We start from the raw sequence: 24,440 nt of genomic DNA, 5'->3' as shown, positions 1-24,440 counted from the left end.
CTTTCACCCCCATTTCCCAGCCCCCAAACTGGCCTTTTAATCGGTTTCATTTCCTGTGTTTTTTCAGCCCTGACGAAGGGTTTGACCCGAAACGTTAACTCTGTTTCTCTCTCCACGGATGTTGCCTGGCCTGCGGAGTTTTTCCAGCATTTTCTGTTGTTATTTCCCTCAAAATAGAAGCCAGCTTCAGAATTTAGACAGACATCCAACATATTTGGGGATCTAGCCATCCGAGTGCGTCATTAAGCCACAAACCAATTACACATGACTCCAGGCCACCAATAACTGAAAACACAAATAACCATACATTTTGCATCTTCTTCAGTGTAAGGGGTTTTATAATGAGTGTAAAAAACAGATTGAATCATTTAATATCAGTGAAAATGAATCCTTCCAAGAAGATGATTTGTAAATACGTGCACCATTGTCTTCATGCTGTGAAACACACTTTCAGGAAATTATGTACTGTACAAAATCGTCTTATTTTACAGCTGTCATCTGTTTTTATGTAACATCTGTGTTTAGAGAGGTCAATCCAGGTAATAGACTGATCGTGTTCTATGCCACGACATTGCAAAACGTTCTAACATAGTCACTGGTTCAAGAAAGTTAAGTGACGTGGCTTCAAGTACATACACTCAATGGGCAAGTTTCAGCAACTCTGAACCCTGGCCACTTGCCTTCAAACAAGTCATAGATCCAATTAGCAGGTAACTTGCAATTGTGAAATAAACTTAATTCAGCACCTTCGCTTTTGTTCTTTCCTCTCTTCCACCCACCCACCCACCCCATCCCCTGCCTCTGTACTTGTTTAAAACTTGGTACATCTCTAACGTTTTCCAGTTCTGATGAAAGGTCATCGACCTGAAATGCTAACTCTGTTTCTCTCGCCACAGATGCTGCCTGACCTGCTGAGTATTTCCAGCATTATCTGTTTTTAATTTAACACCTGCTCAGTGGGCCAAGTTATGTATTACACATTTAAAGTTACAGTGCTCCACACCTGAAAAGTTGTTTACACTGACAGGGAAAGTAAAAGGGTTGAAATATCTTTGAAATGTACTAACCTGGCTACCAGAGTTCCCCTCCCCCCACTTTAAAAACTGTGGACGCATCATAAATGGACAGTATCAGTTGTGGCTTAACGATAGCACTCTTGCCTCTACATCAGAAGATTGTGGGTTAAAGTCCCACTTCAGGGACTTGAGCACATAATCCAGGCTGACACACCAGTGCAGTACTGCAAGTTCTTTCTTCTTTAATAACAAACTCCCCATTATGATGTAAGAAATTAGGTGCTAATTAAAAAGAAAGAACTCGCATTTATATAGCATATTTCACAACATCAGGACGTCACAAAGCACTTTACAACTAATGAAGTACTTTTGAAGTGCCATTGTTGTAATGTAGGAAACACGGCAGCCAATTTACGCACAGCAATGTCCCACAAAACAGCAATGAGATAAATTACTAGATAATCTGTTTTAGGTGTTGGTTGAGGGATAAACATTGGCCAGGACACTGGGGAGAACTCCGCTGCTCTTCTTCAACTGGTGACGTGAGGTCTTTTGTGTCTGCCAGAGAGGGCAGACAGGGGTCTCTGTTTAATGTTTCATCCGAAAGTCGGCAGCTCAGACAGTGCAGTACTGAGGGAGTGCTGCCTGGATTATGCACTGGAGTCTCTAGAGTGGGACTGGAATTATAATTTAATGGGGGGGGGGGGGGGTGGGGTGGAGGTCTCCACATTTAAAGGAGGGGGGGGGGCTGTCTCTACATTTGATGGGGGGGATGTCTCCGCATTTGATGGGGGGGATGTCTCCGCATTTGATGGGGGGGATGTCTCCGCATTTAATGGGGGGGATGTCTCCGCATTTGATGGGGGGATGTATCCGCATTTGATGGGGGGGATGTCTCCGCATTTGATGGGGGGGATGTCTCCGCATTTGATGGGGGGGATGTCTCCGCATTTGATGGGGGGGATGTCTCCGCATTTGATGGGGGGGATGTCTCCGCATTTGATTGGGGGGGATGTCTCCGCATGATGGGGGGGATGTCTCCGCATTTGATGGGGGGGATGTCTCCGCATTTGATGGGCGGGATGTCTCCGCATTTGATGGGGGGGGGATGTCTCCGCATTTGATGGGGGGGGATGTCTCCGCATTTGATGGGGGGGATGTCTCCGCATTTGATGGGGGGGGGATGTCTCCGCATTTGATGGGCGGGATGTCTCCGCATTTGATGGGGGGGGGATGTCTCCGCATTTGATGGGGGGGGGATGTCTCCACATTTGATGGGGGGGGGATGTCTCCGCATTTGATGGGGGGGATGTCTCCGCATTTGATGGGGGGATGTCTCCGCATTTGATGGGGGGGATGTCTCCGCATTTGATGGGGGGGTGTCTCCGCATTTGATGGGGGGGATGTCTCCGCATTTGATGGGGGGGATGTCTCCGCATTTGATGGGGGGGATGTCTCCGCATTTGATGGGGGGGATGTCTCCGCATTTGATGGGGGGATGTCTCCGCATTTGATGGGGGGGATGTTTCCGCATTTGATGGGGGGGGATGTCTCCGCATTTGATGGGGGGATGTCTCCGCATTTGATGGGGGGGATGTTTCCGCATTTGATGGGGGGGGATGTCTCCGCATTTGATGGGGGGGGATGTCTCCGCATTTGATGGGGGGGGATGTCTCCGCATTTGATGGGGGGATGTCTCCGCATTTGATGGGGGGGATGTCTCCGCATTTGATGGGGGGATGTCTCCGCATTTGATGGGGGGGATGTCTCCGCATTTGATGGGGGGGGATGTCTCCGCATTTGATGGGGGGGGATGTCTCCACATTTGATGGGGGGGGATGTCTCCGCATTTGATGGGGGGGGATGTCTCCGCATTTGATGGGGGGGATGTCTCCGCATTTGATGGGGGGGGATGTCTCCGCATTTGATGGGGGGGATGTCTCCGCATTTGATGGGGGGGATGTCTCCGCATTTGATGGGGGGGATGTCTCCGCATTTGATGGGGGGGGGATGTCTCCGCATTTGATGGGGGGGGGATGTCTCCGCATTTGATGGGGGGGGATGTCTCCGCATTTGATGGGGGGGGATGTCTCCACATTTGATGGGGGGGGATGTCTCCACATTTGATGGGGGGGATGTCTCCTCATTTGATGGGGGGGATGTCTCCGCATTTGATGGGGGGGATGTCTCCGCATTTGATGGGGGGATGTCTCCGCATTTGATGGGGGGGATGTCTCCGCATTTGATGGGGGGGATGTCTCCGCATTTGATGGGGGGGATGTCTCCGCATTTGATGGGGGGGATGTCTCCGCATGATGGGGGGGATGTCTCCGCATTTGATGGGGGGGATGTCTCCGCATTTGATGGGGGGGGATGTCTCCACATTTGATGGGGGGATGTCTCCGCATTTGATGGGGGGGATGTCTCCGCATTTGATGGGGGGGATGTCTCCGCATTTGATGGGGGGGATGTCTCCGCATTTGATGGGGGGGATGTCTCCGCATTTGATGGGGGGGATGTCTCCGCATTTGATGGGGGGGATGTCTCCGCATTTGATGGGGGGGATGTCTCCGCATGATGGGGGGGATGTCTCCACATTTGATGGGGGGGGATGTCTCCGCATTTGATGGGGGGGGATGTCTCCACATTTGATGGGGGGGGATGTCTCCACATTTGATGGGGGGGGATGTCTCCACATTTGATGGGGGGATGTCTCCACATTTGATGGGGGGGGATGTCTCCACATTTGATGGGGGGGGATGTCTCCACATTTGATGGGGGGGGATGTCTCCACATTTGATGGGGGGATGTCTCCGCATTTGATGGGGGGGGGATGTCTCCGCATTTGATGGGGGGATGTCTCCGCATTTGATGGGGGGGATGTCTCCGCATTTGATGGGGGGGATGTCTCCGCATGATGGGGGGGATGTCTCCGCATTTGATGGGGGGGATGTCTCCGCATTTGATGGGGGGGGGATGTCTCCGCATTTGATGGGGGGGGGATGTCTCCGCATTTGATGGGGGGGATGTCTCCGCATTTGATGGGGGGGATGTCTCCGCATTTGATGGGGGGGATGTCTCCGCATTTGATGGGGGGGATGTCTCCGCATTTGATGGGGGGGATGTTTCCGCATTTGATGGGGGGGATGTCTCCGCATTTGATGGGGGGGGATGTCTCCGCATTTGATGGGGGGGGATGTCTCCGCATTTGATGGGGGGGATGTCTCCGCATTTGATGGGGGGGATGTCTCCGCATTTGATGGGGGGGATGTCTCCGCATGATGGGGGGGATGTCTCCGCATTTGATGGGGGGGGATGTCTCCGCATTTGATGGGGGGGGATGTCTCCACATTTGATGGGGGGGGATGTCTCCACATTTGATGGGGGGGGATGTCTCCACATTTGATGGGGGGATGTCTCCACATTTGATGGGGGGGGATGTCTCCACATTTGATGGGGGGGGATGTCTCCACATTTGATGGGGGGGATGTCTCCACATTTGATGGGGGGGATGTCTCCACATTTGATGGGGGGATGTCTCCGCATTTGATGGGGGGGGGATGTCTCCGCATTTGATGGGGGGATGTCTCCGCATTTGATGGGGGGGATGTCTCCACATTTGATGGGGGGGATGTCTCCACATTTGATGGGGGGATGTCTCCGCATTTGATGGGGGGGGGATGTCTCCGCATTTGATGGGGGGATGTCTCCGCATTTGATGGGGGGATGTCTCCGCATTTGATGGGGGGATGTCTCCGCATTTGATGGGGGGGGGATGTCTCCGCATTTGATGGGGGGATGTCTCCGCATTTGATGGGGGGATGTCTCCGCATTTGATGGGGGGATGTCTCCACATTTGATGGGGGGGGGATGTCTCCACATTTGATGGGGGGGGGATGTCTCCACATTTGATGGGGGGGATGTCTCCACATTTGATGGGGGGGGATGTCTCCACATTTGATGGGGGGATGTCTCCACATTTGATGGGGGGGGATGTCTCCACATTTGATGGGGGGGATGTCTCCGCATTTGATGGGGGGGATGTCTCCACATTTGATGGGGGGGATGTCTCCACATTTGATGGGGGGGATGTCTCCACTATTCCCTCCCCTTTCCCCGCCCGGGCCCACGCTCTGCCGCTCGGCCCGCTCCAGGCCGATGGAGTGACGCCACTGTCTCACCTGATCCTGGCCCTGCGCCGGACCCGAGCCGGGCCCCAGGCCACTGTGAGCGAGGCGCGGGACATTCTCCTTCTGTTCCTCCTCCATCTCCGCTCAACGAACCTCGTCATTTCCGCTTCCCCACAACAACAAACGCAAATCCGCGGGAAAGATTCTCTGACCTCACTTCCGGTCTGCGCCTCGAGGACAGGAGGCGAGCACAGCGGAGTCTGCGCACTGAGAACTTTCAGAGCCGGGGCAACAATCGGAAGACAGACCGGTAATGGAGTGTCGAGAGAGGGGGAGAGATTGAGAGAATCTGGAGAGAGGGGGAAAGAGTCTGGGGAGAGGGAGAGATTCTGGGGAGAGGGAGAGAGAGTCTGGGGAGAGGGAGAGATTGAGAGAGTCTGGGGAGAGAGGGAGAGTCTGGGGAGAGGGAGAGAGTCTGGAGAGATTGAGAGAGTCTGGAGAGATTGAGAGAGTCTGGAGAGAGTCTGGAGAGATTGAGAGAGTCTGGAGAGAGGGAGAGATTGGGAGAGTCTGGGGAGAGAGGGAGAGAGTCTGGAGAGATTGAGAGAGTCTGGAGAGATTGAGAGAGTCTGGAGAGAGGGGGAGATTGAGAGAGGGAGAGATTGAGAGAGAGGGAGAGATTGAGAGAATCTGGAGAGAGGGAGAGATTGAGCGAGAGGGAGAGATTGAGCGAGAGGGAGAGATTGAGCGAGAGGGAGAGATTGAGAGAGAGGGAGAGAGAGGGAGAGATTGAGAGAGAGGGAGAGATTGAGAGAGAGGGAGAGATTGAGAGAGTCTGGAGAGATTGAGAGAGAGGGAGAGATTGAGAGAGAGAGGGAGAGGAGGAGAGATTGAGAGAGAGGGAGAGATTGCGAGAGTCTGGAGAGAGATTGCGAGAGAGTGGAGAGATTGCGAGAGAGTGGAGAGATTGCGAGAGAGTCTGGAGAGAGGGAGAGATTGAGAGAGAGGGAGAGATTGAGGGAGAGATTGAGAGAGTCTGGAGAGAGATTGCGAGAAAGTCTGGAGAGATTGCGAGAGAGTGGAGAGATTGCGAGAGAGTGGAGAGATTGCGAGAATCTGGAGAGAGATTGCGAGAATCTGGAGAGAGATTGCGAGAGGGGGAGATATCGAGAGAATCTGGAGAGGGGGGAGATTGAGAGAGTCTGGAGAGGGAGGTAGAGAATGAGAGTGGAGAAAGCAGGGCAGAAAGTGAGAGGCTGGAGAGAGGGAGGGGCAGAGAGTGACAGGCTGGAGAGATTGAGAGTGTCTGGAGAGGGAGGGGCAGATTGGGAGAGGAGGTGTTTGGAGAAGGGGTGGAGATTGGGTGCAACTAAGGGAGAGGGGCAGATTCTACAGGGGACAAGAGGAGATGGGAAGGTACAACAACATGTGGGAGATACTGGAGGCAGAATCTATACAGATTGAGAGAATCTGGAAAAGGAGAGGCAGAGATGCCACAGCCTGGATGGGGAGGGGCAGACAGTGCAGTGGAAAATATTGGCAGTCTGGGTGGGGAGGGTCAGAGTCTAGAGGGGGAGGCATAGGCAGAGAATTCATGTTCGCGCTCTCTAATCTCAAATATCTCCCAAGTGCTCAGTGAGTTTGTCCTTAATTATAGATTCCAATAACTTTGCCACAGCAGATGTTAGACTAACATCTATAATTTCCTTGTTTCTCTCTCACCTTTCTTAAATAATGGAGTTATATTTGTTTGGGAGGTTCTGAAGGAGAAGGGTCAGATTCGGAACCTGAAGGAGGAGGGGCAGAGACATAATAGTCTGGAGCAGGAGAGGGAGGGGAAGAGACAGGGCAGAGTCTGGAGGGGGGGAAATGAAAGTTTAGGAGAGTCTAAGGGAGGGGCAGAAATCGAGCAGATTCTGGAGAGGAAGGGGCAGAGATCAGCAGAGTATATGGGTAGTGGCAGAGTCTGGAGAGGAAGGGGCAGAGATCAGCAGAGTATATGGGTAGTGGCAGAGTCTGGAGAGGAAGGGGCAGAGATCAGCAGAGTATATGGGTAGTGGCAGAGTCTGGAGAGGAAGGGGCAGAGATCAGCAGAGTATATGGGTAGTGGCAGAGTCTGGAGTGGAAGGGGCAGAGATCAGCAGAGTATATGGGTAGTGGCAGAGTCTGGAGTGGAAGGGGCAGAGATCAGCAGAGTATATGGGTAGTGGCAGAGTCTGGAGTGGAAGGGGCAGAGATCAGCAGAGTATATGGGTAGTGGCAGAGTCTGGAGTGGAAGGGGCAGAGATCAGCAGAGTATATGGGTAGTGGCAGAGTCTGGAGTGGAAGGGGCAGAGATCAGCAGAGTATATGGGTAGTGGCAGAGTCTGGAGAGGAAGGGGCAGAGATCAGCAGAGTATATGGGTAGTGGCAGAGTCTGGAGTGGAAGGGGCAGAGATCAGCAGAGTATATGGGTAGTGGCAGAGTCTGGAGTGGAAGGGGCAGAGATCAGCAGAGTATATGGGTAGTGGCAGAGTCTGGAGAGGAAGGGGCAGAGATCAGCAGAGTATGTGGGTAGTGGCAGAGTCTGGAGTGGAAGGGGCAGAGATCAGCAGAGTATGTGGGTAGTGGCAGAGTCTGGAGAGGAAGGGGCAGAGATCAGCAGAGTATATGGGTAGTGGCAGAGTCTGGAGAGGAAGGGGCAGAGATCAGCAGAGTATATGGGTAGTGGCAGAGTCTGGAGTGGAAGGGGCAGAGATCAGCAGAGTATATGGGTAGTGGCAGAGTCTGGAGAGGAAGGGGCAGAGATCAGCAGAGTATATGGGTAGTGGCAGAGTCTGGAGTGGAAGGGGCAGAGATCAGCAGAGTATGTGGGTAGTGGCAGAGTCTGGAGAGGAAGGGGCAGAAACCGGGCAGAGTCTGTAGACAGCCTACAACACCAGCCCATCCCCACCCTCAAGTGACATTGTCCATTTAACTATAGTTTCGCTAACTACTATTCCAGTAGCACCCTACAATAGCCAACTAATTGGATCCAACTCAGGCAGAGGAGCAAAAGGAATGCATGTATGAAATCATATCAGAGACACACCACATGAATTCACAAGACTGAAGGATTACAGGTGATACCGTGCTGACATAACACTCGCATCATTATACATACTCCTTTACAAAATCAGAGATACGGATTTTTAGATAAATTCGCATTTTGCACTTTTCCAAGAGATTAAATCACAGCGATGTGACTTCAAGCTGATCTGCCAAATCTTAACTATATCTGTACTGGAGTTTTCATACACCAATACCTTTCATTTTGTGGGTTATTAAAATCAGAAATTACAAAAATTATCAATCTGTTCTGTCCAAAATGGAAGATTAGGGTTTGGATCATGTATGTGCTTTATGGGGTAATGATTATGTACAACCCACTTTTTTTTAAAAACAAGAAAGAAAAGCTTGTATTTATACAGCCCCTTTCATGACCTCCGGACGTCCCAAAACACTTTACAGTCAATGAAGTACTTTGGAAGTATAGTCACTTGTCGGAAATGCTACAGCCAATTTGCGCAGGGAATGCTCCCACAAACAGCAATGAGATAGTGACCATATAATCTGTTTTTAGGCGTTGGTTGACGGATAAATATTGACCAGAATACTGGGCAAACTCCCTTGCTCTTTTTCAAATAGTGCCATGGGGTCTTTTATGTCCACCTGAGAGAACAGATGGGGTATTGGTTTAACGTCTCAACTGAAAGACAGCACCTCCGACAGTGCAGTACTCCCTCAGTACTGCAATGAATTGTCAGCCTAAATTATGTCCTCAAATCTCTGGAGTGGGCACATGTATTGATAATTCTGTACTAATTCTTCAAAGATTGCAATCTCTAAACTCCAATATAGTTCCGTTGGGAAGACATTAGCAGACAGGTTTTAATTTTGGAGAAAGGCTTGAAAATTCAGCAATTTATTCACTGGAACAGAAAAGTTTAAGTGGGATCAAACACGATATTCAAGATTATGGGAGATTTTGAGAAGATAAATAGTGAAAAACATTGTCTCCAGTTGGGAAATCGATAACAAGGGAGCAGAGACTCAGGATTATCACTAGAGGAACAAGGGAAATTTAGAAGAAAAGTATTCACTCGGAGGGTTATTAGAACATGGATTGCCTTACCACAAGCAACTTTTGAAGAAGAGACTATTGTAGGTATTCGGGTTCACCGATTTAGGTATTGGACGAATTCCTACTTAATCGAGTCCGACTCCAGGAGAACAATCAAAAAGGTTTTTAATGCAGGAACAGAGGAATTCTAACAGGTTGTAGAGCTAGGTACAGGAGAGCCATAAAATAGGTCTTCACCAGACGGAGACGCCACGAGGACCGAGTAGGCAGTCCCATGGATTGCGTGATGATGTCATCGCGTCTTCCCGTGCTTGGGTAGTCACGTGACTTGTGTGATGATGTCATCGCGTTTGCCCGCGCTTGGGACGGTCACGTGATGTGCGACGTGACACCGCGTTTGCCCGCACTCCCAAAGGAGGAAAGCCCCACACCGGCTACATCGTTACGTTAAAGGGAATTATGTACGGTAAGTAAGGGACACTCGGTGGTACCACTACACTATCATTTATAATGGAACTGGATAATTATTTGAAAAGGAGAGCTATTGAAGGCACTTGGAAAACAGTGACAGGATCGGACAAAGTCAACATGGATTTACAAAAGGTAAATCGTGCTTGACTAATCTACTGGAATTTTTTGAGGATGTAACTGGTAGAATAGATAAGGGAGAACCAGTGGATGTGGTGTATTTGGACTTTCAGAAGGCTTTCGATAAGGTCCCGCATAAGAGATTAGCGTGCAAAGTTAAAGCACATGGGATTGGGGGAAGGTACTGACTTGGATAGAGAACTGGTTGGCAGACAGGAAGCAAAGAGTTGGAATAAACGGGTCTTTTTCCGAGTGGCAGGCAATGACAAGTGGGATACCGCAGCGATTGGTGCTAGGACCCCAGCTATTCATAATATATATTAATGATCTAGACGAGGGAACTAGACGTAATATCTCCAAGTTTGCAGACGACACAAAGCTGGGTGGGCGTGTGTGCTGTGAGGAGGATGCCGAGAAACTCCAGTATGATTTGGACAGGTTGGGTGATTGGGCAGATGCATAGCAGATGCAGTATAATGTGGATAGCTACGAGGTTATCCACTTTGGTGGCAAAAACAGGAAGGCAGATTATTATCTGAATGGCAATAGATTGGGAAAAGGGGAAGTGCAACAAGACCTGGGTGTCCTTGTGCACCAGTCGCTGAAGGTAAGCATGCAGGTGCAGCAGGCGGTTAAGAAGGCAAATGGTATGTTGGCCTTCATAGCGAGAGGATTCGAGTACAGGAGCAAGGATGTCTTGCTGCAGTTGTACAGGGCCTTGGTGAGACCACACCTTGAGTATTGTGTGCAGTTTTGGTCGCCTTATCTGAGGAAGGATGTTCTTGCCATGGAGGGAGTGCAGTGAAGATTCACCAGAGTGATACCTGGGATGGCAGGAATGACGTATGAAGAGAGATTGGGTCGATTAGGCTTGTATTAGCTAGAGTTTAGAAGAATGAGAGGGGATCTCTTTGAAACTTATAAAATTCTAACAGGACTAGACAGACTAGATGCAGGAAGGATATTTCCGATGGCGGGGAGTCCAGAACCAGGGGTCACAGTCTAAAGATAAGGGGTAAGCCATTTAGGACTGAGAAGAGGAGGAATTTCTTCACCCAGAGAGTGGTGAATCTGTGGAATTCTCTACCACAGAAGGCAGTGGAGGCCAATTCATAAAGGAGTTAGATATATTTCTTAAGGCTAAGGGGATCAAGGGATATGGGGAGAAAGCAGGGACCGGGTACTGAATTTGGATGATCAGCCATGATCTTAATAAATAGCGGAGCAGGCTCGAGGGGTCGAATGGCCTACTCCTGCTCCTATCTTCTATGTTTCTGAGGAAATGGCAGTGAAATGGGACAGGGGTTGATTGCTGCAGTTGAAGAGTGCTGTGATGGGACGAATGGCCTTCTGTGTTGTCATTTCTATTGTTGGGTTTAAAGGACAGTCATTCATCATTTCCCTAATACCAGTTCAAGGACCAGGAAACATTAAGATGTCTGATTAATACCTTTTATTGATCATTACGTTGATACAACCCATTACATGCAGTGCCCATGAGATTGGTACCGATAAATACTCCTGAGCAACGGACTCTTCGGATTCAGTAAATGTGTCATCTTGACTGCTTACGTTCATCTAAGCAGACTAGGTAAATGTATCTAAGGGGCTCCGGTGTGCTGTACTTTATAGGGTTAACTACGTCTCACTAGCGTGATGTTACTATGTAAGCACGTTCCTTCTACTTGCAGTTAATGCGTGGTGTGTTTGCCTCATACGTCATCTCACCAAGTGATGTTTCCACGTTCCCCCCAAGCGCGCATACGTATAGCTACTATTCTCTGTTCATTATTCACTACACGAGTGACCACGGCTATCAGGCATCCCCTTCATTTACTTATCTCCTTTCCTTTTTTATAACAGAGAAATCTATTCATCCCTGACACTCCCCTTCTTAACCCAGACTATCTGGCAACATTCCTGCTCGTTAATATTTCTTTCTTGCACCTCCCCCCCCTGCCCAGTCTGGTATTGATCCTGCTTGTCTCAGCACTCAGACTGTATCCTTCTCATTAACTCTTACAATACAACATAGTTAGTTCATTTTTATATATATATATATGTGTGTGTGTGTGGCTATTCTACCTAGTATATCTATTCTTACATCTATGATTTGCATTGTTACAATGTGATAATAGCATTAAATAAAAATCGAATGAACACTACATCGTATGGGATTTTATTCAGTGTCATCTTCTCGGCCAACCTAGGTGCAAACGACACAGCGACAAAACGTTTTGACTCAAGAATAAAAATTGGTGGAAACACTTCCTATCTCTAACCTCCTCCAGTCCTACAACCCTCCAAGAACTCTGTTCCTCTAGCCTTTTGTGCATCCCCACTCCCCACCATTGGCGGTCGTGCCTTCAGCCGTCTACGCCCCAAGCTCTGGAATTCCTTCCCTAAACCTCTCTGTCTCTCTACCTCCCTCTCCGCCTACTAAACAACCAACATAAATAGAATCAGAGGAAATACACTGGCACGCCCCACTATTGGTGGACTGTGGTAAATTTCACGTAGATGGCAGCTGTGGCTCAATTGCACACTTGCCTCTTGAGTCAGAAGGTTATGGGTTCAAGTCCCACTCCAGGGACTTGAGCACATCTAGGCTGACACTCCAGTACAGTGCTGACGGAGTGCTGGTGCCATCTTTTGGATGAGACATTAAACTGAGGCCCCGTCTGCTCTCGCAGGTGGACGTAAAAGATCCCGTGTCACTATTTCGAAGAAGAGCAGGGGAGTTATCCCCGGTGTCCTGGCCAATATTTATCCCTCAATCAACATAACAAAAACAGATTATCTGGTCATTATCACATTGCTGTTTGTGGGAGCTTGCTGTGTGCAAATTGGCTGCCACATTACAACAGTGACTCCAAAAGTGCTTCATTGGCTGTAAAGCGCTTTGAGACGTCTGGTGGTCCTGTAGCATAGAGGCACTGGGCCAGAATCTGCGGTGAGGCTAATGGCACTTGCTGTTATTCATACGTTATTGGTACAGCAACTTCAGGCGAGGAGCAGATGCATGGTTAAATGCAGATATCCAAAAGTTGCTTTGCAGAAAAGGCATTTCGCTATCTGCCTCACCATTGACCTGCATTGAATGTCATGAGGTTGCTCTGTTTGCACGGTTGATATGAATTAAACTTGCTGTAGATATTTAGGGCTAGTAATTAGTGGCGTAAGCAATGTTCTCGTTAATTTTTCGGGTGCAGCTGCGCTGCCCATTCAAAATACCGTGTGTGTGCGGTTTTTCGCATTGAAAAGATGGTGAGCCGGCTGCGCGGGAAGTCCAGAGAGCTGCGCAGCTGCACAGCATAAAGGGAACATTGAGTATAAATACCCTTTTGCTGACGTGATAGTTGTTAATTGCTGCCAATCAACCTCTCTGGCACTGAAAATTAACTATTACAAGTGTGGAGTCTCATTCCTTCAGGTTTTGAATTTTTCAGAGATTTTAAAAATGTCAAATTTAAATGAAAACATTTGTTTCTTACTTTTCCTTTGTTTCTTTTTTCTCTCTTACTCCAATCTTTCTTTCCCTCTCTTTATTTCTCTTTCTGTAGCTGATTTGACATTGAATTCACCCACTTCAATTTACCCCCCTTCTCAGTCCCTCTGCTGTTTATTTCCAAATCCTTGGTTGCCCTGTTCACTCAGGCCTCAGATGCCCTGTTTCCCTTGCTGCGCCGTTATCAGCTCGCACTTTCAGCAACATTGTGAGCAAAACTTTTTTGAGCTAATTAACAGCAGACGCCATTAGATGTCCCATGACAGCAAATTCTGGTCCACTATCTTTTCCAAGCAGCATGGCTTTGAAAGGAGGTCTTGGAGCAGGGATAGAGGGGCCAACAATCTGCGAGGCAGTGTTCGCAGCACTTACACTAGGACCTCCATCAGTGACACTAGCGGACCTTCTGGGTTCAGGGGAAGTTTTCCTCGTTATCATGCCCGTAGTGGGCACCCACGTCACTAAGGAAAATTTTTAGAGTGCCCTCAATGCTGGAAAGTCCAGAACAAGACTGGTGAGTCAGGGAAGGAGTGTCCATTACCAACTCCCCTCCCCAGAAATATTACAGCTTCCCCCAGGCCTCCTTGGCAAGTAGGCCAGCTAAAAATGACAATGCCATAAAATAGGCCTTCCTTCCGCTACCCCACCAGAACTTTGAGAGACTGGGTTCACGGGAACACTTGACCTCGTGAGTCCTTCCCCCACATCCCACAGCCTCCTGCCTCAGTAGCCAGGTTGGGATGAGCAGAGGATCTGCCCCCACATTGCGCAGATCAGGACCTAATTATTTGCGATCCTTTTGTTCCACTCCCTTCGGTAGGAGTGTGCGGCAAGGACCGTGGATTATCAGCCCCAGAATTTCACAGCACAGAAAGAGGCCATTCAGCCTATCATGCTGGGCCATTAACTGAAAGCTCTCCACTTTGTACCATTCCCCTGTCCTTTTAATTTCTTCTTTTTCAAATATTTATCCACTTCCCTTTTAAAAAGCAATTATAGATTCTGTTTCCACCACTGTTTCTGGTAAGGCATTCCATGTCTTAACAACCCTCTGAGTGAAAAAAAAATCCTTTACCCTCGCAATTTGTTCTTTTGATGATCTTAAATTTATGTTTTCTCACTGACCAGTAGAAATATTTTTTTCTCATTTATCTCCTCAAAACCCCTCAATTGTTGAACGCCTCTATCCAATCTCCTGTTAATTTTCTTTGTTCTAATCAAAGAATCCCCATTTTCTCTAATCTTGCCTCATAACTAAGGCCTCTCATCCCTAGTATCATCTCAGTAAATCTCTTCTGCAATCATCCATGGCCTTGGCATCCTTCTTAGTATAAGGCACCCAAAACAGGACATATTCTAACTAAAATAAAAACAAAAAATGCTGGAAATACTCAGCCGGTCAGGCAGCATCTGTGGAGAGAGAAACAGTTAACATTTCAGGTCAATGACCTTTCGTCAGAACTGGAAAAAGTTAGAGATGTAACAGATTTTAAGCAAGTGCAGGGGCAGGGAAAGGGTGAGGGGAGGAAAGAACAAAGGGAGGGTCTGTGATAGGGTGGAAGGCAGGAGAGATTACAATGACAACAGGTATGATTGTACAAAGCAAAAGGAGATGGTAATGGGACAAGTAAAGAAACAAAAGATGAGCCTGGAAGAGGAGTAAATGAGAATGGCAGAACCATCAACAGTTGCCATCCGAATAATTAGGGGCAGAGGTTATGATCTGAAATTATTGAACTCGATGTTGAGTCCAGAAGGCTGTCAAGTGCCTAATCAAAAGATGAGGTGCTGTTCCTCGCGCTTACATTGAACTTCGTTGGAACAGTGCAAGAGGCCGAGGACAGAGAGGTCAGAGTGGAGTGGAGAATTAAAGTGACAGGTGACCGGAAGCTTGGTGTCATGCCTACGGACTGAACGGAGGTATTCTGCAAAGCAGTCACCCAATCTGCGTTTGGTCTCCTCAATGTAGAGGAGACCGCATCATGAGCAGCGAATACAATACACTAAATTGGAAGAAGTACAAGTAAGTCACTGTTTCACCTGGAAGGAATGTTTGGGGCCCTGGACAGTGGGAAGGGAGGAGGTAAAAGGGCAGGTGTTGCATCTCCTGCGCTTGCACGGGAAGGTGCTGTGGGAAGGGGAAGGGTTGTTGGGGGTGATTGAGGAGTGGACCAGGATGTTGCAGAGGGAGCAGTCCCTTTGGAATGCTGAAAGGGGAGGGGAAGGGAAGATGTGTTTAGTGGTGGGATCACGCTGGAGGTGGCGGAAATGGCGGAGGATGATCCGTTGACTAGAGGCTGGTAGGGTGAAAGGTGAGGGCAAGAGGAATCCTATTGTGGTTCTGGGAGGGAGGGGACGGGGTAGGGATGAGAGCAAAAGTGTGGGAAATGGAACAGACACGGTCGAGTGCCATGTCAACCATGGTAGAGGGGAATCCTTGGTTGAGAAAAAAGGAAGACACTATTATGGAAGGTGGCATCGTCAGAACAGATGCGACGGAGACGGAGAAACTGGGAGAATGGAATAGAGTCCTTACAGGAAGCAAGGTGGGAGGAAGTGTAGTCCCGGTAGCTGTGGGAGTGGGAGTCAGTGGGCTTATAGTGGATGTTTGTAGATAGCCTATCGCCAGAAATGGAGATAGAGAAGTCGAGGAAGGGAAGGGAAGAGTCGGAGATAGACCATGTGAAGGTGAGGGAAGGGTGGAAATTGGAAGCAAAGTGAATGGAATTTTCTAGTTCAGGGCGAGAGCAGGAAATGGCACCAATACAGTCATCAATGTACCGGAAATAGAGGTGAGGGAGAGGACCTGAGTAGGACTGGAACAAAGTGTGTTCCAGATATCCCACGAAAAGGCAGGCATAGCTAGGACCCATGCGGGTTCCCATAGCAACACCTTTAGTTTGGAGGAAGTGAGTGGAGTCAAAGGAGTTGTTGTTTAATATGAGAACAAGTTCAGCCAGGTGGAGGAGGGTGGTGGTGGATGGTGACTGGTTGGGTCTCTGTTCAAGGAAGAAGCAGAGCGCCCTCAGACCATCCTGGTGGGGGGTGGAGGTGTAGAGGGATTGGACGTCCATAGTGAAAAGGAGATGGTTAAGGCCAGGAAACTGTAAACTGTTAAAGTGGCAGAGGGCGTTGGAAAAGTTGTGGATTTAGGTGGGAAGAGACTGGACAAGGGGTGAAAAAATAGAATTGAGATAGGAAGAAATCAGTTCCATGCGGCAAGAACAGGCTGAAACAATGGGCCTACCAGGGCAATCCTGTTTGTGGATCTTGGAAAGGAGGTAGAAGCGGGCTGTGCGTGGTTGGGGGACTATGAGGTTGGCGGCCGTGGAGGGAAGGTCTCCAGAAGAGGTGAGGTCAGTGACAGTCTATTCTAACTTTCTAACTGTCGTCTAACCAGTGATTTGTATAACCAGCTGGTACGAGAAAACTACAGTAGAGAGCATCTCTTCTATATATAAACAGCACTGGAGGCTAGCAGTTCATCATAGGCTTTACTGCAAAGTGTTTGCAGCCACCTACCCTGTTACAAGTTCTTAGAGTCACAAGCATTGCACAGATCAGGCACCATAGAGAGACTTTGAAGAAGGGTTTCGACCTGAAATGCTGACTCTATTTCTCTCTCCATGGATGTTGCCTGGCCTGCTGAGTTTTTCCAGCATCTTCTGTTGTTACTAGGGTTGCAAAATTCTGGGAATTTTTAAAAAGAGGAAACTTTCCATGGGAATTTTCGGGAATTTAGAGTTTTTTTGCACAGATGGTTTTTGTCTCTGACCCTTATATTATCTTTGTCGTCAAAATAGACATACTGTTCCATACAAATAAAAATAGGCTTTCAAAACTTTATTTAGGTTATAATTTTGAACTTTATTGAACCCCCACAAAAAAGACCCATCTAAAATAAAATAAAAAGAGCGTCAGCTTATTTAGCCTGTAATTTGTCCTTATTTTGTCCCTTTGAGTCTTCTACTCATCATTGCTCCTCCTGATTCTCTGACTCTTGCTCTGACGTGTCCATTTCCTCCTCTGTGTCAGTGTCTAGCTGTGTGGTGGACACTTCCAGTTCCAGGGAGCAGTGAGGCGAGGAGGAGCCCGGTATAAAAACCGGCGCGAGCACCGAGGCCCGACCAGTTCCAGGGAGCAGTGAGGCGAGGAGGAGCCCGGTATAAAAACCGGCGCGAGCACCGAGGCCCGACCAGTTCCAGGGAGCAGTGAGGCGAGGAGGAGCCCGGTATAAAAACCGGCGCGAGCACCGAGGCCCGACCAGTTCCAGGGAGCAGTGAGGCGAGGAGGAGCCCGGTATAAAAACCGGCGCGAGCACCGAGGCCCGACCAGTTCCAGGGAGCAGTGAGGCGAGGAGGAGCCCGGTATAAAAACCGGCGCGAGCACCGAGGCCCGACCAGTTCCAGGGAGCAGTGAGGCGAGGAGGAGCCCGGTATAAAAACCGGCGCGAGCACCGAGGCCCGACCAGTTCCAGGGAGCAGTGAGGCGAGGAGGAGCCCGGTATAAAAACCGGCGCGAGCACCGAGGCCCGACCAGTTCCAGGGAGCAGTGAGGCGAGGAGGAGCCCGGTATAAAAACCGGCGCGAGCACCGAGGCCCGACCAGTTCCAGGGAGCAGTGAGGCGAGGAGGAGCCCGGTATAAAAACCGGCGCGAGCACCGAGGCCTGCAGAGAGCAGCGAGGAGGAGGCCGGCTTAAAAAACCGGCGGCAGTTGCGAGGCCCGACCACTCGGAGCAGCAGAGAGCAGCGAGGAGGAGGCCGGCTTAAAAACCGGCGGCAGCTGCGAGGCGTACCAAATCAACAGCAGAGGAGAGGGGTAAATAGTAATCAGTGTGTGACGTCACCAGGGAGCAGCTGGTGCAGTCGGGAGAGCAGGAGGCCAGTAACTCTTATATAGGTGGAGCTGTTGCTAAACCCGAAACACTACAGTGTAGTGTCTCCCACCCTTCCACCTCCTCTAACCTTTTAGGGGTTAGGGGAAGTTGAAAAGGTAGGTTCAATTTATTTTATTTCAGGAGCCTAACCTAGGTGGAAAAGGTTCCAGGACAGGAGGCGGCAGTGAAAATACAACACCAGAAAACAGGTAGGTGACTGGTTGGTGAGTACTTTCACAAACTTATTCGAAGTAGAATTCAATAATTAAGCTAATTCGTAGTAAATAAAAAGGTATTGTAAGGGTTAAGTCATGGAAGGGCAGCTCGGACCCGTGTCATGCTCCTCCTGTGCCATGTGGGAAATCAGGGACACTGTCCCTGACAACTATGTGTGCAGGAAGTGTGTCCAGCTGCAGCTCCTAGCGGACCGCATGGCGGCGCTGGAGCTGCGAATGGACTCACTCTGGAGCATACGCGATGCTGAGGATGTTGTGGATAGCACATTCAGTGAGTTGGTCACACCGCAGGTAAAGGCTAGCTCAGACAGTAAATGGGTGACCAAAAGGCAGGGTAAAGGCAGGAAGGTAGTGCAGGAGTCACCTGCGGTCATCTCCCTCCAAAACAGGTTTACCGTTTTGGGTACTGTTGGGGGAGATGACTTATCAGGGGAAGGCACCAGCAGCCAGGTTCAGGGCACCATGACTGGCTCTGCTGCACAGAAGGGCGGGAAAAAGAGGGATAGGGCTATAGTGATAGGGGATTCAATTGTAAGGGGGATAGATAGGAGTTTCTGTGGCCGAGACCGAGACTCCAAGATGGTATGTTGCCTCCCTGGTGCACGGGTCAAGGATGTCTCGGAGCGGGTGCAGAGCATTCTGAAGGGGGAGGGGGATCAGCCAGTTGTCGTGGTACATGTAGGTACCAACGATGTAGGTAAAAAGAGGGAGGAGGTCCTACAAGCTGAATTTAGGGAGTTAGGAGCTAAATTGAAAAGTAGGACCTCAAAGGTAGTAATCTCTGGATTGCTACCAGTGCCACGAGCTAATAAGTTTAGAGAGAGTAAGATAGATAAGCTAAATACGTGGCTTGAGCAGTGGTGCAAGGGAGAGGGATTTAAATTCTTGAGGCATTGGAACCAGTTCTTGGGGAGGAGTGACCTGTACCAAGGGGACGGTCTACACCTGAACTGTGAGGGAGCCGATGTCCTCGGGGTAATATTTTCTAGGGCGGTTCGGGAGGATTTAAACTAATTTGGCAGGGGGATGGGAACCTAGGTAGTGGAAAAGAGGGAAGTCATATGAAGTCAGAAATAGATGGTAGAAAGGTGAGAAGCAATAAGCAAAGGAGAGAAACACAAAGGGCCAAACTAATTCATAATGAGAGTGTGAAAAAAGCAAGCCTGAAGGCTTTGTATCTTAATGCTAGAAGCATTAGGAACAAGGTGGATGAATTAGTTGTGGAAATAGAGGTAAACAAGTATGATTTGATTGGGATTACAGAAACGTGGCTGCAGGGTGGGCAAGGCTGGGAACTTAACATCCAGGGATATACAATATTTAGGAAGGATCGGCAAAAAGGTAGGGGAGGTGGGGTAGCATTGCTGGTAAAGGAGGGGATTAATGCAATGGAAAGGAAGGATATTAACTCGGATGAAACGGAATCTGTATGGGTAGAAATGAGAAATAGCAAGGGGAGGAAAACGTTAGTGGGTGTGATATATAGGCCTCCAAATAGTAATATGGAGGTGAGGGAAGGCATAAAAAGGGAAATTAGAGAAGCGTGCGATAAGAGCACAGCTGTCATCATGGGTGACTTTAATTTACATATTGATTGGACTACCCAAATTAGTAAAAATTCTGAGGAGGAGGAATTCCTGGAATGTTTTCGGGACGGTTATCTGGACCAATATGTCGAGGAGCCGACTCGAGATCAGGCCATTTTAGACTGGGTATTGTGCAATGAGAAGGGACTTATCAGCAATCTTCTTGTACGAGGCCCCTTGGGTCAGAGCGATCATAATATGATCGAGCTCTCAGTCGAGATGGAGAGTGAGGAAATTGAATCAGAGACTAAGGTCCAGAACTTAAATAAAGGGAATTACGAGGGTATGAGACGGGAATTGGGTAAGATTGATTGGGTGGTGTTTCTGGGGGGATTGACAGTGGAGAGACAATGGCAAGCATTCAAAGATAGAATGGAAGAATTCCAGAACATGTTTATACCGGTTTGGCATAAAAATAAACCTAAAAAGGTGACTCAACCGTGGATAACGAGGGAAATTAGGGACAGCATAAAATCAAAAAAAAGGGCATATCAACTGGCAAAAAAAAGCACCAGACCGGAAGATTGGGGGCAGTACAGGATACAGCAAAAGAGGACAAAGGGATTAATCAGGAAGGGGAAAATAGAATACGAAAGTAAACTTGCAGCAAACATAAAGACAGACTGCAAAAGCTTTTATCGGTATATCAGGAGGAAAAGACTGGTAAAATCCCAAGTCGGTCCCTTGCAGTCCGATTCGGGAGAATATATAATGGAGAATAAGGAAATGGCAGACCAATTAAACTCATACTTTGGTTCTGTATTCACAAAGGAGGACACAAATAACCTCCCAGGAATATCGGCAAACATAGGGACTAATGAGAGGGAGGAGCTGACAGAAATTAGTATCTCTAGGGATATGGTGTTGGGTAAGTTGAGGGGACTGAAGGCCGACAAATCCCCGGGGCCTGATAAACTACATCCTAGGGTACTTAAGGAGGTGGCCCTGGAGATAGCAGATGCTCTAAGGATCATCTTCCGGAACTCCATTGACTCGGGAACAGTACCCGTGGATTGGAGGGTAGCTAATGTTACCCCAATATTTAAAAAGGGGGGTAGAGAGAAAGCAGGGAATTATAGACCAGTAAGCCTTACATCGGTTGTGGGCAAAATGCTAGAGTCCATTATTAAGGATAAAATAGCGGAGCACTTGACAAATGGGGAAAGGATCGGACAGAGTCAACATGGATTTACAAAGGGTAAATCGTGTTTGACTAATCTGCTGGAATTTTTTGAGGAAGTAACTGGTAAAATAGATGGGGGAGAGCCAGTGGATGTGGTGTACCTTGACTTCCAGAAAGCCTTCGATAAGGTTCCACACAAAAGATTATCATGCAAAATTAAGGCTCATGGGATTGGGGGCAAAGTATTAACGTGGATAGAGAACTGGCTGGCGGATAGAAAACAGAGAGTTGGAATAAACGGCTCGTTTTCGGAGTGGCAGGCAGTGACCAGCGGGGTGCCGCAAGGATCTGTCCTGGGACCCCAGCTGTTCACAATATATATAAATGATCTGGATCAGGGAATTGGATGCAATATTTCCAAATTCGCTGACGACACTAAACTAGGAGGAGGGGTGGGCTCTGATGAGGATGTCAGGAGGCTACAGTGCGATTTGGACAGGTTGGGGGAATGGGCGGATACGTGGCAGATGCACTATAATGTGGATAAATGCGAGGTTATCCACTTTGGGGGTAAAAACAGGAGGGTAGATTATTATCTAAATGGCAATAGATTGGGAGATGGGGAAGTGCAGAGGGACCTGGGTGTTCTTGTGCACCAGTCACTGAAGGAGAGCATGCAGGTGCAACAGGCGATCAAGAAGGCAAATGGTATGTTGGCCTTCATATCAAGGGGGTTCGAGTATAGGAATAGGGATACCTTACTACAGCTGTACAAGGTGCTGGTGAGACCGCATCTGGAGTATTGTGTACAGTTTTGGTCGCCCCATCTGCGGAAGGATGTTCTTGCCATGGAAAGAGTGCAACGGCGATTCACCAGGCTGATACCTGGAATGGCGGGAATGACCTACGAAGAGAGATTAAATAGTTTGGGCTTGTACTCACTGGAGTTTAGAAGATTGAGAGGGGATCTCATCGAAACATATAAAATTATGGCAGGCCTGGACAGGCTGAATTCAGAGAGAATGTTTCCAATGGCCGGGGAGCACAGAACCAGGGGCCACAGTCTAAAAATAGCGGGCAAATCATTTAAAACAGAGATGAGGAAGAATTTCTTCACTCAAAGAGTGGTGAGCCTGTGGAATTCCCTGCCACAGAGGGCTGTGAAGGCTAATTCAATAAATATTTTCAAGAGAGAATTGGATATATTTCTGAAGGCTAAGGGGATTAAGGGTTACGGAGAAAAGGCGGGGACGGGGTACTGAACTGGTAAGATCAGCTATGATCTCAGACGAAGATCAGCCATGATCTCATTGAATGGCGGAGCAGGCTCGAAGGGCCGAATGGCCTACTCCTGTTCCTATCTCTATGTTTCTATGTTTTCTGTATCTGGCTCAATAAGTTGTAGGTTCGCCCGGATAGCCACCAGTTTCTCCACTCTCTTGTTAGTCAGCCTGTTGCGCACCTTTGTATGCGTATTCCCAAAAAGTGACCAGTTTCGTTCAGAGGCCGCTGATGAAGGTGGGATTTGGAGTATCACTGATGCAATAGGTGACAGGGCCTCAGATGCACAAAGTCCCTTCCACCAGGTATGTGCACTGATATGCTTGCATGATTCCCATATCCCATCCCCATTCCAAAGGCCTTGCTTGGTAGAGAACTTTGCCCACATCCAGATTGAGATGGTGTGAGAGGGTAGAAATCACACTGTAAGCGCTGTTGATCTGTTCTCCAGAAAGTATTGGTCTCCCAACATGCTTTGGGTCCAGCATGTATGCTGCAGCATGAATCGGCTTGACACAAAATTCTTGACGCGTCTGTATGAATTGAACAATTGCCTTCTCCTCTGCTTTGAGCAGCAGGGATGTGGGTAGGGCAATGCTGATTTGTTCTTTTAATTCTGTGTGTGAAATCAGTAAAAAGCCTGAGAACATCTGACAAGACAGCGTCATCTCCTTCAATCTGAGCAATTGCAGATGCTACTGGTGAGAGTAGTTTAAGGCTGCTAACCACTCTCTCCCAAAACACATCATCCAGCAGTATTTTCTTGCTGGTGGTTTCCATATCCCCAGACTGGGATATTGCCATTTCTTGCAGCAACTCCTTACCCTCCAGAAGGCTGTTGTACATTATGACACCACCACCCCATCTAGTGTTGTTGGGCAGCTTCAGTGTGGTGTTCTTGTTCTTTGTCATTTGCTTGGAGTTGTAGGTTGCTGCAACTACCTGTTTTCCCCTGACATACTTAACAACTTGCTTGGCTCTCTTGTACAGTGCTTCCATGGTTCTCAAACCCATGATGTCCTTGAGGAGCAGGTAATATGAGGGTAGGCCTCCTCCACTTGAGCCCAAGCAGCCTTCATATTCGCAGCATTGTCAGTAACTACTGCAAAGACCTTTTGCTCATCAGCAATGTATGTGCCTGTGTGTCTGTTGTCCTTCGTGTCTGTGCTCGCTATTGTTTCTTTGAGCTTTCCTTGGACTATGTTATACTCAGCCTCCAGCAAATAAGTAGACAAAGCATGTCTGGTGGGAGGACAGTATGCAGGGCAAATAACATTGAAAAATCTCTTCCAGTACACATTGGCTGTGAGCATGAGGGGTGAGCCTGTTGCATATACAGCTCGAGCAAGGCACTCATCTGCATTCTTCTGGCTATGGTTATCCATTGTATCAAAGAACCTTCAAAGTGGGCCAGGAGTTGCTGATGATAAGGAGCCTGATGCTGAATGAGAACCATCATCTTCTTGAATGGAAGCAGAGGAACTCTGGGCTGACTGCTGTGAGCTTTGAGTGAAGTTGTTGCATTTGGATAAATGCTGCTGCATCTTTGTGGCATTCTTTACATATGGCTTTGTACAGTGTTTGCACAAGTACACAGTCTTTCCATCTTTAATGCCTGGGGTAAAATGCTTCCACACATCCGACGGTAAACGTGGCATTGTTCTATGCAGAGAAATAAAGGGCATTCATCTGTGTCGAACTGCGGTCGATCAGCACGATTGCAACAGGGTGAGTACATTTTTGCTGATGCTTCATGTGATGGAAGCATGACCTGTACACACACGACGCTACATCACCAATAGTGTATTATTTTGTATATTTTAAATTGAAGGACAACAGAGTTCAACAAGTAACTGGTTTATTTGGTATAAAGTCTGATTTACTTACTGCATCATCACAACATCAGCAGAAAACAAAATGACTTCCCTCAGGACCCCTAACCTGGATCTTAAAAAAACTATAGCAGTCTTACAGATGCCTGCAGGCCAATCAC

The 24,440-nt window shown here is 48.4% G+C and overlaps 1 protein-coding gene across 5 annotated transcripts in view; it reads right to left on the bottom strand.

Moving 5' to 3' along the window:
• The window catches only part of eri1 (exoribonuclease 1), a 61,451-nt gene that overhangs the window by 22,694 nt on the left and 14,317 nt on the right, over positions 1-24,440 (bottom strand). For 2 of the 5 annotated variants that reach the window (XR_015077719.1, XR_015077718.1), the window contains one exon: positions 21,599-22,070. The exons of 1 other annotated variant lie outside the window; for it this stretch is intronic. Coding sequence is in view for 1 of the 4 variants with exons in the window: in XM_085983240.1 (XP_085839366.1) it covers positions 5,198-5,284 (87 nt within the window). In the remaining 3 variants the exon portion in view is untranslated. Of the gene's footprint in view, positions 1-5,197; positions 5,314-21,596; positions 22,071-24,440 lie in introns of those variants that run through there. 2 more of the 5 variants (XM_085983240.1, XR_015077720.1) reach the window with 2 other exon arrangements.

The sequence above is a fragment of the Somniosus microcephalus genome, chromosome 1, assembly GCF_052327205.1.
Source record: "Somniosus microcephalus isolate GS21.2 chromosome 1, FLI_Smic_1.0, whole genome shotgun sequence".
NCBI lineage: Eukaryota > Metazoa > Chordata > Chondrichthyes > Squaliformes > Somniosidae > Somniosus > Somniosus microcephalus.
The sequence above is the reverse complement of the archived record's forward strand: the minus strand, read 5'-3'. Positions and strand labels throughout refer to the sequence as shown.